General features: G+C 43.8%; 1 protein-coding gene across 1 annotated transcript in view; it reads right to left on the bottom strand.

The window, feature by feature from the left end:
* Positions 1–3,583: 3,583 nt before the first annotated feature.
* FKBP9 (FK506 binding protein 9, 63 kDa) overlaps positions 3,584–17,504 on the bottom strand; it is a 40,275-nt gene continuing 26,354 nt past the window's right edge. The window contains exons 7-10 of the mRNA XM_004676844.2: positions 13,532–13,718; positions 8,796–8,941; positions 6,812–6,975; positions 3,584–4,901 (exon numbers count right to left, since the gene is read on the bottom strand). Of these exons, the coding sequence (XP_004676901.1) occupies positions 4,725–4,901; positions 6,812–6,975; positions 8,796–8,941; positions 13,532–13,718 (674 nt within the window). The 3' untranslated portion in view covers positions 3,584–4,724. The remainder of the gene's footprint in view (positions 4,902–6,811; positions 6,976–8,795; positions 8,942–13,531; positions 13,719–17,504) is intronic.

Here is a 17,504-nt window from a genome sequence, read left to right as displayed (position 1 = left end):
AAGGCCAACAAACAAGTCAGCAGAGCACAGTGCACTCTGTCCTGCAAAGTGCTGTTTCAAGTGGAAGCTACAAGAGATGTTATAGGCAATTGTGATGAAAGGTGCCTGACAAAGGAGTTACTTTAGAGACATTTTGATTGCTCTTAAGTTTGGGAATGGGTAAGGGAGTTCATGCATGCTAATTATTGGGGGAAGAGAGGGTATACATTCTAAATGAGGTCTCTCTGGCCTCTCCCCTCTAGGTACAATGAGAATCAAAATGTCTCCAGACATTGCCAAATGTTCCTTGGGCACAGTCTTCCCCAGTTGAGAATCACTGTACTAGAAAGAAGTCATTTTGGGAGAAAAGCCACTATGTGGGAAAATTTCTATGTCAGTGAGTCGTAAAAGTTTGGAAGTATTTCTTCATTTCAAAGATTTTATTAAAGTGAGTTAATTTACATTTTGCCCAATAGATCTAAATTCACAGTGAAATTTCTGTGAAACTTAGTTCTTTCTGCATGTTCATTCAATTTTTGTTTCTTTGTTGTGGTTGATTAGGTGGATGAGCTTTTACAAAAGTACCTGGACTCTTACGATGTTGTTTTAGTGAAGGAGGAATCTTTGGAGGTAGCCAACTCTGTCTTACAGAAGATTCTATGAAGAACTGTTCTTCAAGAACACCTCTCCTGTGGGTGCATTTTATGCAAGAGCTACTCATCTCTTCATCTGCTGAAGACTCTTATTTATATTTTCTTGTTCTTGAAGTTTTCCTTTCCATTGCTGAAGTATGTTTTCAGACATGCTGAATCCATCAACTAGAAACACCGTTTTCTCCACCTCTCAACACACTCCTCCCCGAACTTTTTTAACAGATTTTTAAAAAAGATCATTAAACCAAAATTTGAAAAAATAATTCCCTACATTTTCAGAGTGAATTTGATAGTTTAATGTTACTGGGAAGTTTCTGAGGAGTCTTTTTACAGTGAGAAAGCTTACAGAGGTTTAAGAAGTTTCATGAAATGTTATAATAATGTTCATGGTTTTAAGTACTGTCATTTTTCTAATTTGGGTGCATTATGCTGATAGTATCACAGTCTTTTGAAGTGTGTTATGTTTGGTTGTTTTATTTGGTGTGAAAATCATTATTTAAGAGAAAACATTGGCACTTGGTGTTTGAAAATCGGTATCCACATTCACTGATCATAAAATGTTTTGAAGCACTGATAATAAACATGAAATGAAAAGTTTTTTTAATTCTGTTGTCAAGGCTGTTTTCATTCTCTTGACAGTTAGGGATTCAGCTCCTGCTGTGTTTTTCTTGTGAGTCTGAGTGTGTTGAGAGTCCCAGTGTCCTTGTGACATGTCTCTTTAAATTGAATGTTCAAATTTACATATAATGAGTTGAAGGATAAAAAGATATTTGCAGAGCAAATTTAATCTGCCCTTCATAAAATACTAGAGAATCTGGAAAAAAATATTTTCCCCATTAAAAATATCTGTAAAACTAAGTCATTTATTTAAGCCTAAGAGTTTCAGAAACAAACACAAGTGGGAGACAAAGGCCTCAGAGTGACTAAAACTGTGGAGTTAGGGACCCATGTTCCTCCTCTTAGTCTGACACCTTGTTCCAAATTTCTGCTATCCCATCATTGATTTACACAGGCTCAGACTTAACCACATCGAAAGTTTGACTGTGACTCTGTTCCTTGAGCTCCACAATCTCTAAGCAACTAATTGGTGCGCTCAAGGCATCTGATCTGTGAGGCTCACAAAGCGAGATGCGGACTGCTTCTGGACATCAGAGAAGTCGGCAGTCTCTAGTTCAATCCGACAAGGCAATGGGGCGAGGTCTCATGATGAAACCCCTTTCCTGGGGCATCCGCTCTTATCCTCCACTACAAACATCTTTTTATAAGCAACTATGAAACCATGCTCTTAATCCTCCTAGGGAGTACTGTATTTCAGCCAGAACGTCAGTTCCAGTTCAACATTTAGGCAATTTAAAAACAAGAAAAAAAAAAGCCAAAGATTCCCTCTGTTTCTGAAACTTATATTTTATTCAGTCAACCTGTCCCATTAGTGTACAGAACCAGCTAGGAATCAGCTCGTATACAGACAGGCTTTATCTTTATGAAGACTCTCAAGGATACCAGAGGCCAAGTGCATCCCCAAGGGCAGCTCAATTTAGCAAGATTACTAGTCTGTCTAATGTACTTATGGAACTCTGGTCACTGGAAAGTCTGAGTGACTATGCTGGGTGGAAGTGAGCTGAGACCCAACAGTGACCACGGCAGCCAGCGCCAGAAAGGCCCTGGGCATTGTCGATGCCTCCCAAAAGCACATGGCATCCCTAAGTTGCTACTGCAAACAGTAAACTGAACATTTGCTTCTTTAAAACAACATTTTTAGGACCATCCCTAGTGGCACAAAGGGTTAGGATGCAGCACTGCAAGCTAGACACAGCCACTTAGTGCAAGTTCAATCCCCGACCCCAGAGGTGATCCACATGGCACGGCCACCTCTCCTGACCCATCGCTGCGCCCCCTCAGCAGTGTACTTCATCAATTTGCCTGTTCTGCTCTCCACTCTGTCTCTGGTAAACCTCATTGCTCCTGCACCTCTGGCCTGTACCCCAGTTCTGTATACATAAATAAAGAAATCTTTCCAAAAAATTTTTTTTTTAATACATGTACTCATTTAGTCTCCATCTGCTCCTGCCTCAGTCATTCTCTTTTCTCTACATCCCAAGAGGTTAGTCTCTGAGAACACCAGTCCCTGAGCTCCGTTCTCCTCTGGCTTCAGATCAGGTGCCAGTTCAGCTAACAGGAGTCCCTGGTGAGACAGACACAGTAGGTATTTCTTCACAGTGGTGCTAGCCACAGTTCTGGGAGTGACTTCAGCCCTCCCAGACACCCACCAGCAGCCCACATGGGCTCTCCTAACCCTCTCCCTTCCACAGGCCTAGAAGTAGAATAGCTTCTTGCTATCTTTGACCAACAGTTGTCGGAGAACCTCAACATCCTTGCTGGGACCCTGAATCCCACCCCAATCTCCACTAGACTGTCTGCTGTGGCTAACTCTGCAGGACCTCAAGTGCACCTGTCCACCCTAGCTGATGTTGTGCATGGGTGAGCACACTTCCCAGTAAGGCCAACAAACAAGTCAGCAGAGCACAGTGCACTCTGTCCTGCAAAGTGCTGTTTCAAGTGGAAGCTACAAGAAGTCCCAGGCCCCGTACAAACACGCACCCCACCCTCTGCATCAGGCACATTTCCTGTTTTTCCCTGCACGTACAGACCCTATATATACCCATGGGCAGTCCTAATGAACAGTCTTTGTACTCCAGACCCCAGGCTCCTGCTTCATTCTCTCCCATCTCCAAGTCTCTGAGTCTCCTACATTCCGGTGAACGTAGCGGTCAGCACACCCCTCGGTGGGTAAATCTGCCAACGTTTTCTGACAGACCCTTTGAACAGGCTTTTGTTCAATTCAAGGGAACACAGTCATACCCAGTTTTTACCAAGAGACTTCTGACTGCATGAAAATGGTCTTAGCCTTTAAATAAAACGCCACAAAGCCACGATGATAAAATTCAATACTTTATATACAAAAGATCAGTTTTCCAACATTAATTCCATTGAATGAGTGCACGGCATTTTCATGAAGTATCTCAGGGCTACATCAGTACAAAATAGTTTAAATTAGTAAAATAAAGCAGTTCCAAAAGAGAAATCATGGTTACTTCAGAGTGAGTGCCACCACCACTGGGGAACAAGAAACATAAGGTAGCAATGCGGTACCAGAAAAGGTGGGGTGTTGGGCAGGTGAGGATTCCTTGTTTTCCCATGAAGAGAGGCCCCCTTCAGGGCTCTGCCCTTTCTAGGACACAAATGTAATCTGTGTATGCTCATCTGAGATGTTGTTTTTGTCTTGGTCTCGGGGAGATAGCTAGAGTCCACCTTAGCCACCAGCCCTTTGTGTATGGTCTGCTCACAGGACTCAGGATGGGTGCGTGTTCTACAGGACAGTGACAGCGATAAGAAAGAGGGAAGCAGGCAATCGTATATGGCAAATGCACAATTTGCTAGTCATAGTCCAAAACGCCTTGTTTTCTGTTCAACTTCTAAGTTCCACTGTCAATTGGAGCAGCACAAGGGGATGAACTGTAAACTGTGTGTGTTTGTGTGTGTGTGTGTGTGTGCTGGGCATCACCAGAGCCAGTGAGGAAACTGTGTGTGTGTGTGCGCGTGTGTGTGTGTGCTGGGCATCACCAGAGCCAGTGAGGACACTTTTCCACCGCTTTCTGGGAAGTTGGCACACCCTGTCTTTTCTGCCCATTTGAAGAATACTTTTAAAATACTGGCAAGTTTAAAAATTTTTTTTAATCCTCCTATGTAGATATCCTGGTCACTTCCTTCTGTTCTCTGCAAGATTTTTGTAACTCCTGTCTGACACTACTTTCCTTTAATAATAAAACTACCCCAAAGGCTCAAAACACTGGCTGGCAGTGCAGCCTTTTCTAGAGTCGACGCATCCCACAATGAGGCACCTCACACCGATTTTGTTTAAGATCCCTGGCAGTAGGCCTAAATTCTCACCGCGTGAACAACCCACCCCTGACATAAGCCCAGGTACACATGACCCACCTACTCCTTGCTGACCGTGCGCTTCTGAGACCCTCGCGCCCTCATGCACGCTCTGCCATGACGGGGCTTGGAGTCACATAGGAGGCTGAGTCCGGTTTAGAGTTCATCGTGTTTGGCCTCCTGGTCTTTGAGTTTAAATTCCTCAGACGTGACCTTTCCATCTCCGTTCCGGTCCTGGTTGGTGAACATATTCTTCACAATCATCTCAGCATCAAAGCCAGGAGCGAGTTTCCCTTTGCCAGATGCCACCTGAGCATGAATGTACTCTGAGAACTGGAGAGGAGGGGACAGGACAAAGCATGAGACCAGCAGCTGAGAACCCTGGGCCCTGACACAGCCTCTGAGGGCGAGGGAGCCGGAATTTGAATCTGAGCTAGCAAAACAGACAAAATCTTATGAGCTACACAACTTGCGGTTTTTTCTCCAGAGGCAGGTTAAAGTACCCTGATAAAGGGCAGCACTGCAGGCGAGCTGCAGCCGCTTCAGCATGAGTTCGATCCCCGTCCTGGAGGTGATCCACATGGTGCGGCAGACCTCTCCTGACCCGCCTGCTGCTCCCCTCAGCAGTGCACTTTGTCAATCTGCCTGTTCTGCTCCCCACTTTGTCACCTCTCACCCACCACATCTCTGGCCTGTACCCTAGTTCTCTAAGCATAAATAAATAAATCTTAAAAAAAATAGACATAAAAGATAAGTAAAGTACACGTTAAATGACAAAGTGTTCCAGAAAAATACAAAAGCAGAGCCAGGCTAGGACAAGCAAGAGTGGAGGTGGTAGAAGCTAAGCAGGAGTCACAGACGGCCTACCAGAGAGCAGCTGCCGACAGCAAGGAACGGATAGAAGGGAGTGCCAGGTGGTGCTGGTGATCTTGGAACCCACAGAAGTGCCCCACAGAAGGAAGAGCAAGCCTCTAGGCATCTGCCTCGCGAGGGTCCTTATGCCAGAGGCAGAGTCACTGGTCACACACACTCTCCTTCCCCTCTCCTGTTGCCTTATGTCCTGTACACCCCGATGCTCCACAGTGGTTAAGGGAGGAGGCGTGGAAAAGCAAGCTGGGGGGATAAGAAGCTAACTGCTCCCATGGGATTCTGAGCCTCAGTGTAGAGAAGGAATTGAAGCTTCGATACTAAACTGCTGGCACTTCTAAGTAAATAAAAGTGAGATTATTAAGATCCATAAGTGAACAGAAATGTTATGGGATCAGCTAGTGCAACCATCCAGAGACGGGGAGAAAATGTCAACACAGTCCATTAGAGGAAGAACAAAGTTTGTGTTTAAAGAAAAAAAAAGAGAGAGAGAGAGTACATGTGGAGTGAGTTAAAGTGTTTAATATGACATTAGGGTAAAAGCCCAGTGAAAAAGGGAAATTTGTGCAAAGGATTGAAGAAGGCCAGGGAGTGAGCCAAACTGTTATCTTGGGGGAGTGTTTTCTGAATAGAGAGATCAGTTGGTACAAGGCCTGGGGTGGGTGTGAACTTGATGTGCTCAAAGGACAACACGGGACAGTGTGCTGGGCAAGTAAGCAGGGGAGAGCAGCTGGAGATGGGGGTGACAGCTACCAGGTTCACAGAGGCTTTGTAGAAAACGTGAGGGGCTTTTACAGGAGCATTGGGCTGGTGAACTTATGGGATCTGGGGACAGTGGACTTCACGGAGGGGACAGAGAGATTCGGTACCATGCCCCAGGTATGTCTTCTACCTGCAGGTTTCTGAGTTACGTCCTTTGTAATAAACCAACAATCCAGTAGGCAAATGAATTTCCTGAGTTCTGTGAGTCACTATCTGACCGAGCTCTTAACATATGGACTCCTGAGGAGGAGTCCAGAAACCTCTGATTTTTAGCCAACCGGTCAGAAGTGCAAATGGCAGCTGGGATTTCAGCTGGTTTCTGAAGTGACTGGCAGTCTGGGAGACTGAGCTCTTAAACTGTGGACTCTGGCACTACCTCAGACTCCCTGCTGGTGTCTGAGGATTGCTTGGTGTGAGGAAGCCTCCACACACTCTTAAGTGGGAACTGGTTCTAGGAACCCTTTCAGCAGGGTAAGGGAGATGTAGGTTGTCTTCCTGACGAGAAATGCGCACCGCTGCCTAGTCTCCAACAAAGCTTCCCTTTCTGAACGGGCCTTAGGCCCGGTAATGTTCACCAGGTGTTTGTACCCCATTGTCCTTCAAAGGTCAGTTACCTCTTCAAGGAGGACTTCGCCATTGCCGTCCTTGTCGATTTCCTCGAAGAGGTTGGGTGACACCTCGTCATTCCATATGAACATGTACCCTTCAGGCAGGCCCGCAACAAGCTCCAGCAGCTCGATGTCAAACACCAGCACAGCGCTGCCAGGAACTTCTCCAGCTGCCTCACCAACAGGGCAGACGCGGGTTAGTGCCCAGGCAGTGATACTGGCTCAGCTCCCCTCCCAACCTGAGGCTCCAGCTACCTGACAGAGGCAGGCATTGCTCATGAAAGCAGAACTAAGCAGGGGTAAGCAGTTTCTCCCGACTGTAGGTGTTCACCACCAGTGAGTCATGAAATCAGTTTAGAGGATGGTGACCAGCATTTCTTTTTTTTAATTAAGGAAGATAATAAAGTAGATCAGGGTATAATGCACATAGGAAAAAATAGCTTTCTTCAATTTTATGTAGAGAATATAGTGTATATGAACACATGTAGAAATTTTAGGTTTATATATAGTAGAGACAGGAAGATGAGATGTATTTCCTACTGTGTGTCTGAAAAAAGTCTGAAAAATCACTAGTAAAGACTTCATTGGTAGAATTTTTGAATAGCAAGATTTTAAAAATATGGTATTTTTTAAAATTAAAATTCAACATGACAACAAACATAAATTTGAGAATAGTATGCAGAGTATGAGGACAAAAGAAGTTGTGTAGCTATGTGAATAAATATGTGTGTATATTCAAATTTATATGTAAATATGCATAATTAAAATTACTAAATATTATGTAATTATATGATAATTCTAAATCTAGCTTATAGAAGCATGGTCTTATAGGACACACAACATACAGTGTTTCTTCTTGGATTGGTGGGAAGAACTGAGCCCACCATGTTAACACTTCGCTTCTCCGCCACCTCCAGACAGAAGGTGCATAAATAAGATGGAAAAAACTAAGGGCTTCCCAAATCCCCATATGGTGGACCCATTCTGGCAACAATTGCAAAGTATACCACAACATAAACCCCACCTATGAGGGCGAAGCAAAGACAATATTTCTGTAACTTGAAACTGAACTCTGCCAAAAGGAAATACTCTTGGCCACTTTGCAGGTTCAGGAGAAGAGGAGCCAAAGAAGCACTTGGCTGCACCTAAGAAAAACTGCATGGAAAGCTCCTTCCGGACATGTCCCACAGGTGGACTTGAAGATGCAAGGCAGGGCCTTCGCTGGTGGTGCAACGGGTTAAAGCCCTATGAAGTTATCTAAGGCCACTGCAGCTTGAGATCAATCCTCAGCCAGGGAGTTACCCACATGGTGTGGCAGACCTCTCCTGTCCTGTTCGCTGCTCCCCTCAGCAGTGTATTTCAATAGATCTGCCTATTCTGCAGCCCACTCTGTCTCTGGTGAGCCCTCTCAATGTCTCTGTACCTCTGGCCTGTATCCTAGTTCTTGTATGCATGAATAAATAAATCTTGAAAGAAAAAAAAAAGCTTCAGGTGAAGATGCAAGGTGCATGCCAAAAAAGCCCCTGCTTTTACAAGAGGGCATGGGGCATTCACATGGCATTAACACTGAGCTCACAGGGATTGTTAAATGAAAATGCTAAATACTTTTTTAAAATAAAGTCACAGAGGCCCTCCCTGATGGTGCAACAGGTTAAAGTGCAGCACTATGAACCTCTCCACAGCTACTGCAGCAGTCCATATGGTGTGGCAGGCCTCTCCTGGCCCGCCCACTGCTCCCCTCAGCAGTGTCATTCAGTACAACTGTCTGTTCTGCTCCCCATTCTGTCTCTGGTGAAATCTCTCCCCCGCACCTCTGGCCTGTACCCCAATATTTGTATGTGTAAATAAATAAATCTTTTAAAAAATCAAGTCGCAGATTCTTCGGATTTTAAATGGAAGAAACTATTGTGACTCTACATATGGCACCCCAAATGTACAAAATACACATGGTGAACAAGCCCCAAAAGCCTTCACTAGTGTTCTTACTTACCCACGCCGGCCTCCCCGTAGCCCAGGTGAGGGGGGATGATCACTGTCCGCTTCTCTCCCACACACATCTCTCTGAGACCCATATCCATTCCCAGTACGACTTGTCCAGATCCCAAAACGATATTATACGTTTTGCCTAAATTCCACCTACAAGCAAAACAAAGGAGTCTCTGTGTAGCTCAGGAGCCCACAGGTACTTGAGGGTGTTCTCTTCCATGATCCTTCTGCCAAAGACACAGACGCCCTTGCCAATCGTGAGGACACATCGGAGGCCATTTGGTAAAATTGCCACCTGTAATCTTCAAAAGTGTCACAGTGAAAACCAAGGAAAGACCAAGGAACCGTCCCAGAGTATTGGGGCACATCCGTATTGGGGTCCTTTTACATCCTGCAAAAGTTAAGTGGGGTTGTAGGGTTATAAGGTAGTAAATGCCCTGAGTTTCACTTATGTGTTGAATTAACATACGTAGGTGATTTCCATGTTTGTAGGAAGGACATACTAGAATGTTCAGAGTGATGGGACCTCATGGTGGCAACCTTCTTGCCAATGGTTTCGGAAAGAAAAAGTTCTTTGTCCTGCTCTTGCAAAATTTCCCTAAATTTTCATCAGTGTTCATCGGCAAAAATTTCCATCCATTTTTTTTTTTGATAATTTCTTAAAGATTTATTTATTTATGTGTACAAGAACTGGACTACAGGCCACAGGTGCAGGGGGGTGAGAAGATTCACCAGGAACAAAGTGGGGAACTAAAACACACTGCTGAGGGGAGCAGCAGGTGAGACAGGAGAGGTCTGCTGTGCCATGTGGGTCACCTCCCTGGCCGGGGACTAAACTTGTGCTTCAGGGGCTGTAGACAGCTTCATAGTACTGTTGTTACCAGTAGCCCAGAGTGGACTGGGCCGCCTGTCTGTGGGGTCTCACCTGCGCACTCACAACTCAGTTACACTGCAGGTACACACAAAAGGGGAAAGGAATAGGAAACAACCCAGGGAAAGAGAGCAGGTACAAAGTAACTGGACTACCTTGCGGCTAGGTTGACTTAACACACTGAGTCACACGGTCAGGAGAGTTGCTTTTCCTGAGCCACCAGGAAGCCCCTTAATGAGTTTTTTAAAATAAAATTTTAAGGTAGTTCAAACCCCAGGTTTTAGATTCAATAAGACCTGAGTACCTGAGTTTGAATTGTGGCTCCACCACTCAGCTTCATCCTGACCATTTAATCTCTCAGTTTCCTAACCCCAAAAGTGGATATAATAGCTACCTGACAGGGATCTTCCAAATAATAAATAATGTTTAGCTTGGCACTGCAGAGAGCAAGTATAAAGGCTGAATAAATGGATGGTCTGGAGGGTATAAAGTGCTTATATCTATAATCATCTGACTTCTGAAAAATAACAGAGAGTTTAACTAGGGTCAAGGAGTCTAAATTCTCCTTGATGGCCATGGTCCCTGGGAAACTCAGATGAATAAAAGTTTGCTCTACCACCTCAGCCACTGCTGAAAATAAGTGTTTTCAAGTATTTGTGTGCCTTTCACTCCCTACAGACAAAGTGGGGGTACATTCTTCAATGCCAAGGAAGAAACCCCACCCCCACGAAGCCCCCTGGCTGCCCATCACTAGGTGATGGTGACACAGTAGCCCACTTGGGTCACCTGCCCTTCTCACGCCTCCCTGGGCACAGGGCTGCGCCTGTCTCCCCTCATGCCAATCTCAGAGGCATCTGGCCCTCTGAGGCCAGCAAACCAAAATAGGGTCTGCATTTGTCCTACCTGGGATGAAACTGAAACAGCCAACTCTGGCACAGAACAGCTTGGCCCAAGGCCCACGGGACGGCCATCCGGACCCTACACAATCCCTCCTTTGTCAGCAGCACACAGGCGCCTTCACACAGCTTTACTCCAGGGACCACTGGGCCCCTCCCTCCCTCACAAGTCCTCGGCTTCCAAGTCTTACAGAATATTTAGGAGCTGATTGAGTTATCAAATAACAAATGTTTATTCTTCCTCTCTGGGGCCAGTTTAAGCACACATGAAAAAGTCCTCCAAGTAAACACTTGGTTTTCACGTGCCACCCCTGAAAACCCCATTAATTCTTTTTCCTCAGGACATCCTTTATTTTTTATGCCAGATATTTCTCTCAGACATTCTCCTCACTCCTCCTGCACATTCTGGCCTTCCCATCCCTCACAGCCTTCCTGCCTCCTGCCTGCAGGCCAGCCTCCATGATTCTTTACTTGCAGTCCCCTCTATCTCTCAGAAGCCAGCTTTCTTGGCCCAGACAAACAAGTACCCAAGGCAGCATCTGCCTCTTCACTTCTAGAGACCTCTGGAGCCCAGGGAGGGACTGGGAGTCACCTTCCTAAGGGGATCCTCCCACCACACACAAGTAAGCAGAGGCCTACCGTACCTGATGTTATCCCATCATTCTGAAGCTTCCATCAAGAAGAGACCTGCTGAAAACAAATCTGTTTTCAAATATATGTGTTCCTATCACTCCATAAAGGCAAAGCAGGGGTATGTTCTTCAATGCATGTAGCTCTTCCATGTAGGCTTACATGTAACACAGATGACACTCACAGACTGGAGTCTTGGGTAAGCAGAAGGAGCTTTTCATGCAAGAATGCTGTGAAGCCACCAGGCATATCAGATGACAGGAAGACGGATCCCCAACCCACATGAGAAGCATATGCTGAACACACTGGGAAGGAATTCCTCTGTTCATTTTCCAACCCCACTTCTTCTCTCCATGGGCACAGGAATGCTATATATGAGCATAAATGTTAGCTGGGGCAACTGACCTTATAGACTGTTTTCAGCTTGTGGACCACTGTCACATGCATAAGTTCACTGGATCCCCCAAACAACTAACTACCAGTCATGTCTTTCTTCCTCACTGCACTCCAAAGCTTTAATACTTCAGTGGTTGGGATTTCTTTGTAGTCAAGTTTGTTATAAGCCAGATCACTATAATTCTAGGCCCCAGAAATTAGTATATATTTTGCTGATTATATATTTTCTATATATTCTAATTTGAATACATTTTGAAATTGATGGCACACCATTATTTTAGAATAGCATTTATTCTTTCTTAGCAATGTACAAAATAATGGTGTTTATAACAATCAACCATCTTAGTCGATTTGATGAAATATGCTATAGGCATTAATATTTAAGATCTTGTGGGCCAGAGAGTGTTCTGAAGAATATAACCCAGAGTTTGTCTCTTCATGCCTGGGTTTTAACACACACACTCTGTTACCTGAAGCTGTAAGGCAGAAGGATGGGTAGCGAGGAGAGAAAGCCTTCCTTATTTAAAATAAACGCAATAACATACTTATTTACAGGAAGACCTTCTTGCTTCCTAGAAACAAAATTGGGGATCTAGGTCACGCTTACCACAAAAAAATGGGTAAACTTATGTGAAATATAAAGCAAGGTTTAAAAAGTTGCTTTCCCAGAAAAGGAAAAATACCAGATGGTTTCACTCATAGCAGGAATATAACGGATGAGACAAGAAAATAACAATAATAATGAACAGCTATATACCAGAGACATTTTATGGGGTGGAGAGGGGAATGGGATCAAAAACAGTGGGGGGAAGAAAATGCACTGGACTATGGTGATGGCACATGGGTGATCAGGTGATGGGAAGCCCACAGGAGATTTCAACTGAGATGGAAAAAGGCACAAAATGATGTAAAAATAAACTATTATATTAATTTAAAAAAAGTTTCTTTCCCAAAGAAAAGAATATTGGGATGTTCCCTGGTGGCACAACAGGTTAGGACACAGCACTGCAAGCTAGCCACAGCCTCTTCAGTGCAAGTTCAATCCTCGGCCCTGGAGGTGACCTACATGGCACTGCAGACCTCTTCTGACTCGCCACTGCTCCCCTCCGCAGTGTCCTTCCTCAGTTGGCCTGTTCTGCTCCCCACTCTGTCTCTGGTGAATCTTTCTCACCGCCCTGCACCTCTGGCCCGTACCCCAGTTCTGTATGCATAAAGAAATCTTAAAAAAAAAAAAAAGTGAGATATAGATCCTACAGGGGAGGGGGACAGAGAGGGATCAGAAGGAGGGAAGAATGTGGAGGGCTATGGTGATGACGGGTGGGGGGTAAGAAAACATTGTAAAATGAACACTAATGTAAATAGATAGATAAATTTTAAAAAATGTGAGATGTCCCTAAGATATTCAGACCAGCAGCAGAATTGGAAGCAAAATCAAGTAACTTAAAAAGTAGGCAATACAAAAACTATGAGGCTATGGAAGTAGCCACAGTTGAGTCTTCCTTGGAATTAAGGAACAATTTTGATAAAAGGGAGGAGATTTAATCCACAGCAGATACTGACAAGGACGCGGTAGCGCACAGCCTGTACCCTGCACGTGGCAGCCCTGGGAGACAGGATGTGGCCCCAGTAGATGAGACCAGTGAGGCAGAGCAGAGCCGACAACGAGCCTGATGTGCCAGACTTTGGAGTTTGGACTTATCTGTGGGTTAATTTTTAAAGGCAGCAGTTATAGGATGAGATTTGTTATTCAGAAAGACAATTTCCATAGGAGTAGCATGAGATCATCCAGAGAACTCTTAAAAGTAAGTTCCCGAGCAGTGATGTGGGCCTGAGCTATGTGCTGGGGAAGCTCTCTCAACCCATAGCTAATGAACAGAAAAGCAGAACAGCATGAGGACACACACTTGAGCCTCCAGGCTCACTCCCCCACCGTCCAGCTGCTCTTACGTGGAATCCAGCAGGGTCCCGTCCAGAAGAGAGGCGTTGTAATGATACTTCAGGAAATCTCCCTTCTTACTCAGCACAGAGCAGTCGGGGGGCTTGTAGTGGGAGGTGATGCTGATGGAGTCTGAAGGGTTGTGGAAGTCAATCACGTGGATGTCAAACACCAGAACAGCTGAGCCGGGGATGTTCCCTAAGGGACAGATACAGGAAATGAATGAATGTGCCCTCCACACTGCAGCAGTGTGCCTCCCCAATATCACCAGGCAAGCTTTGCAGACCTCCAGTAAGGAACTTGGAGACCCAGACAGGAAAACTCAGGGAGTGCTGGGAGAATGAAGCTGGAAGGCTACCACAAGTAACCTAACCCTCATTTTCCAGATGGGGAAATTGAAGCACAGATTTGCTCATGGTCACATAGCCAGTTAGGAACAGTTTGGACTAAAATTCCAGACAATGGGTTACTGCGCCATGAAATTGTTAAGCCTGAAAGATTAATGGCTAAATTCATCACAGATGAAGAAACGAAAGCTCAGCCATATTAAATAAAGCTCATTGCCTCCCACTGGACGTAAGAGTTGAAATCAGAAAAAAAAGTCAGCTGGAAAGTAGAAATTACTTCAGTGACCTACCATAGGGCAGGAAAAGACTCCCCAAATGAGCCCATTCATAACCCTTATGATAGGACCCCTAACAGTTCACCAAGTGCTTTTATAATACATTCTGCTTTGGCCTTCCCTGGTGGCACAATGGGTTGGGACACAGCACTGCAAGTCAGCTGCAGCCACTTCAGTGTGAGTTCAAGCCCCACCCCCGGAGGTGATCCACATGGCACGGCAGACCTCTCCTAACTTGCCTGCTGCTTCCCTGAGCAGTGTACTTCATTGATTTGCCTATGCTGCTCCCCACTCTGTCTCTGGAGAAGCCTCTCAACACACCTGCACATCTGGCCTGTACCCCACTTCTGTATGCATAAATACACTTTAAAAAAATACATCCTACTTGTTTATATGAATTTAATATAACTTTCCATTACCTCCACTTTTGAAAACATTTGTCTCACATATGAATAATGTTTACCATTTACAAAAGCATTTTTCATGCACATTCTCTTAATAAACCTCTGTGGCAACTCTGTGAGGAAAGCATTACCATTAATCCTGGATTAGCAGACACTCCATGAATTTAATGCCAGTTTCTCAGGGGTGGAAGGACACCTTAAATATATGCATTAATTATTAAGCACACGCCTTGATCATTTCAAAGCTTAAATGTAGAAGTTTTGTAAAAGTGTGATGCAGAATCAAAGATGTATATTTCCACAAGCATTTACAGATAAGAAAAAAAAATACAAATTGTTCAAACAACCACTGCTATAGACAGATATTAAACAGAGACATACAAACACCCACAGCCCCTCCCTGACCCCCCACCCCTGCCCTGTAGCTTTCTGGGTCTATTACTTGGCTGCTAATACACACACGCTTAGTGGATGCTTTCTAAGTACCAGGCACTCTTCTAAGTGCTGTAGATATATTATTTAATTATCACTGTAATCCTGTATTCTTAATCTACAGATAAGTAAACCTAGGCACAGATTTGGGGGCTTGCCCAAAGTTACTATGGTAGGAATTAGAGAAGCACGCACCTTCCTTGCAGATCACAGGCACCTGGGAGTGCTCAATGTTGGGGAGTTGCTGGCATGGCAGTGCAGGGTGTGGCAGCTTTTTCACAGGAACAGGTATAGGAGGTGGCTCTAGGAGGTGGCCCATAGTCAGGGCCCAGGGCAGCTCCAGGTGGAAAACTAGCACGGGGTGAATGGTTGTGGCACTTGATCAGTGGTACCTTTAAAAACAACTGGGGTTGACCAAATGCCCAAAAGTAGATGACTAGGCCCTCCCTGGTGGCGCAGTGGGTTAAAGCACAGCACTAAGAAGCTAAAGCCACTTCCACATGAGTTCGAATCCCCTCTACCCCGGAGGTGACCACATGGCGCAGCAGACCTCTCCTGACCCTCCCGCTGCTCAGTGGTGTACTTCGTCAATCTGCCTGTTCTGCTCCCCACTCTGTCTCTGGTGAATCCTCTCATCCTCTGCATCTCTGGCCTGTACCCCAGTTCTGCATGAGTAAATAAATAAATCTTTAAAAAAGAAAAAAGTAGATGACTGGACCAAAAAGATGGAATATTACTCAGCAATCAAAAAAGATAAACTCATGTCTTTTGCAGCAACATGGATGGAGCTGGAAGGGATCATGCTTAGTGAAATAAACCAGAAAGAAAAAGAAAAATACAGGATGGTTTCACTCATAGCAGAAGCATAAAGGACAAGGAGGGGCAAAATAATAATAATGATTAACAACTACATACCAGAGACATTTTACAGGGGTGAAGTGGGGAATAGGATCAAAAATGAGGGGGGAGTGCACAGGACTATCTGGTGATGCCACACAGGTGACCTGGTGATGGGAAGTCCATGGGGATTACAACTAAGGTGGAAAAAGGCACAAAATGATGTAAAAATAAACCGTTATAATAATAAAAAGATAAAAACTGGGGTTGAACCTTGAAAAGGTGAAAGAAGTCAGAAACAAAATCATACCATATGATTCTACTGCTATGCAGTGTCCAGAACATGCAAATCCACAGCCGCAGAAGCTAGACCAGTGGTAGTCAGGTGTGGTTTATGTATTTGTGTATGTGTGTGTGAAGCAGAGAATTATAGCTTCATTAGTATGGGTTTCTTTCTGAATGATGAAGTGTTACAGAATTAGAAGGTGGTAATGTTTATACAACCTTGTGAATATACTAAAATCCACCAAATTATTTATTTTTAAATAGTGGATTCTATGTAATGTGAATTAACTCAATAAAAAATTGAAATGAAAATTTATTCTAGTATATACCCAAAAGAATAATAGATCTGTGCACCGATGTACATTGCAAAATTATTCACATGATAAAGTAAAACATCATTATTGTTGTATTTTACATAAAACATACAAAAGAATATTACTCAGCCACAAAATGCACTTAAATATTAATATCGGTTAAACTATGGGTGGGTCCTGAAAAGTTAAGTAAAACAAACCATACAGAGAGCGAACAATGAAGGATTCCACACCTAGAACGGGCAAACTGATAGGGACAGAATAGAACGATGGTAACTGGGGCTTAGGGGAAGAAGGAGAGTGCAAGTTATTGTTAGTGGGTACAGAGTTTCTTTGGGGAATGATGAGAAGGTTTGGTATGACAACATGGATAATCATTTAGGACCTTATGCTAGATAAGTCAAAGAAGGAAAAATGATACCATGTATATGTGGAACCTGAAAAAGTTGAACTTAGAGTAAAATAGTGGTTACAGGGATGAGATTCTGTTAAAGGGGACAAACTTGTAACTAGTAGATAAATAAATCCTTGCGATCAGATGAGCAATGCAGTGATTGCAGGTGACAATATTGTATTCTAAACATCAAATGTGCTAGGAGCCATTAATTATTCCCACCACAAAAAAGGAAAGATAATTCTAGATGGTGATAGAGGTGCTAACTAATGTTAAGCTGGCAACACTACAGTACATAAATGTATCAAAACAATATGTGGTATACCTTAAACTGCCACCTGATAGGTCAACTATATTTCAATAAAGACATATTTTTTTTAAGTTTTGAACATGGACATAGTGGAGATGTTAATATGACACTGTGAAAATATTCAATGACAATGAATGGTACACTTACAACAGCTTCAAATAGTAAATATATGTATTTTACTACCATTTAAAAAATAAATCAAAAGTCAGTTTATTCATAGAATAAGAAAAATCAGAAATCGAACAAAAGAGGATCATTAAATTAGGAGGATTATTAAATGTTTTTAATGGGAGCGTTAAAAACAATGTCAATGCCACTTCTCCAAAGAGTAAATGCAGATGGCCAACAGGCATATGAAAAAATGTTCAACATCACTCGTAATAAGG

This window comes from Condylura cristata, unplaced genomic scaffold (assembly GCF_000260355.1).
Source record: "Condylura cristata isolate star-nosed mole 26May11 unplaced genomic scaffold, ConCri1.0 scaffold00005, whole genome shotgun sequence".
NCBI classification, from domain to species: Eukaryota; Metazoa; Chordata; class Mammalia; order Eulipotyphla; family Talpidae; genus Condylura; species Condylura cristata.
Note: the sequence above shows the minus strand (reverse complement) of the source record. Positions and strands in the feature narration are given on the sequence as shown.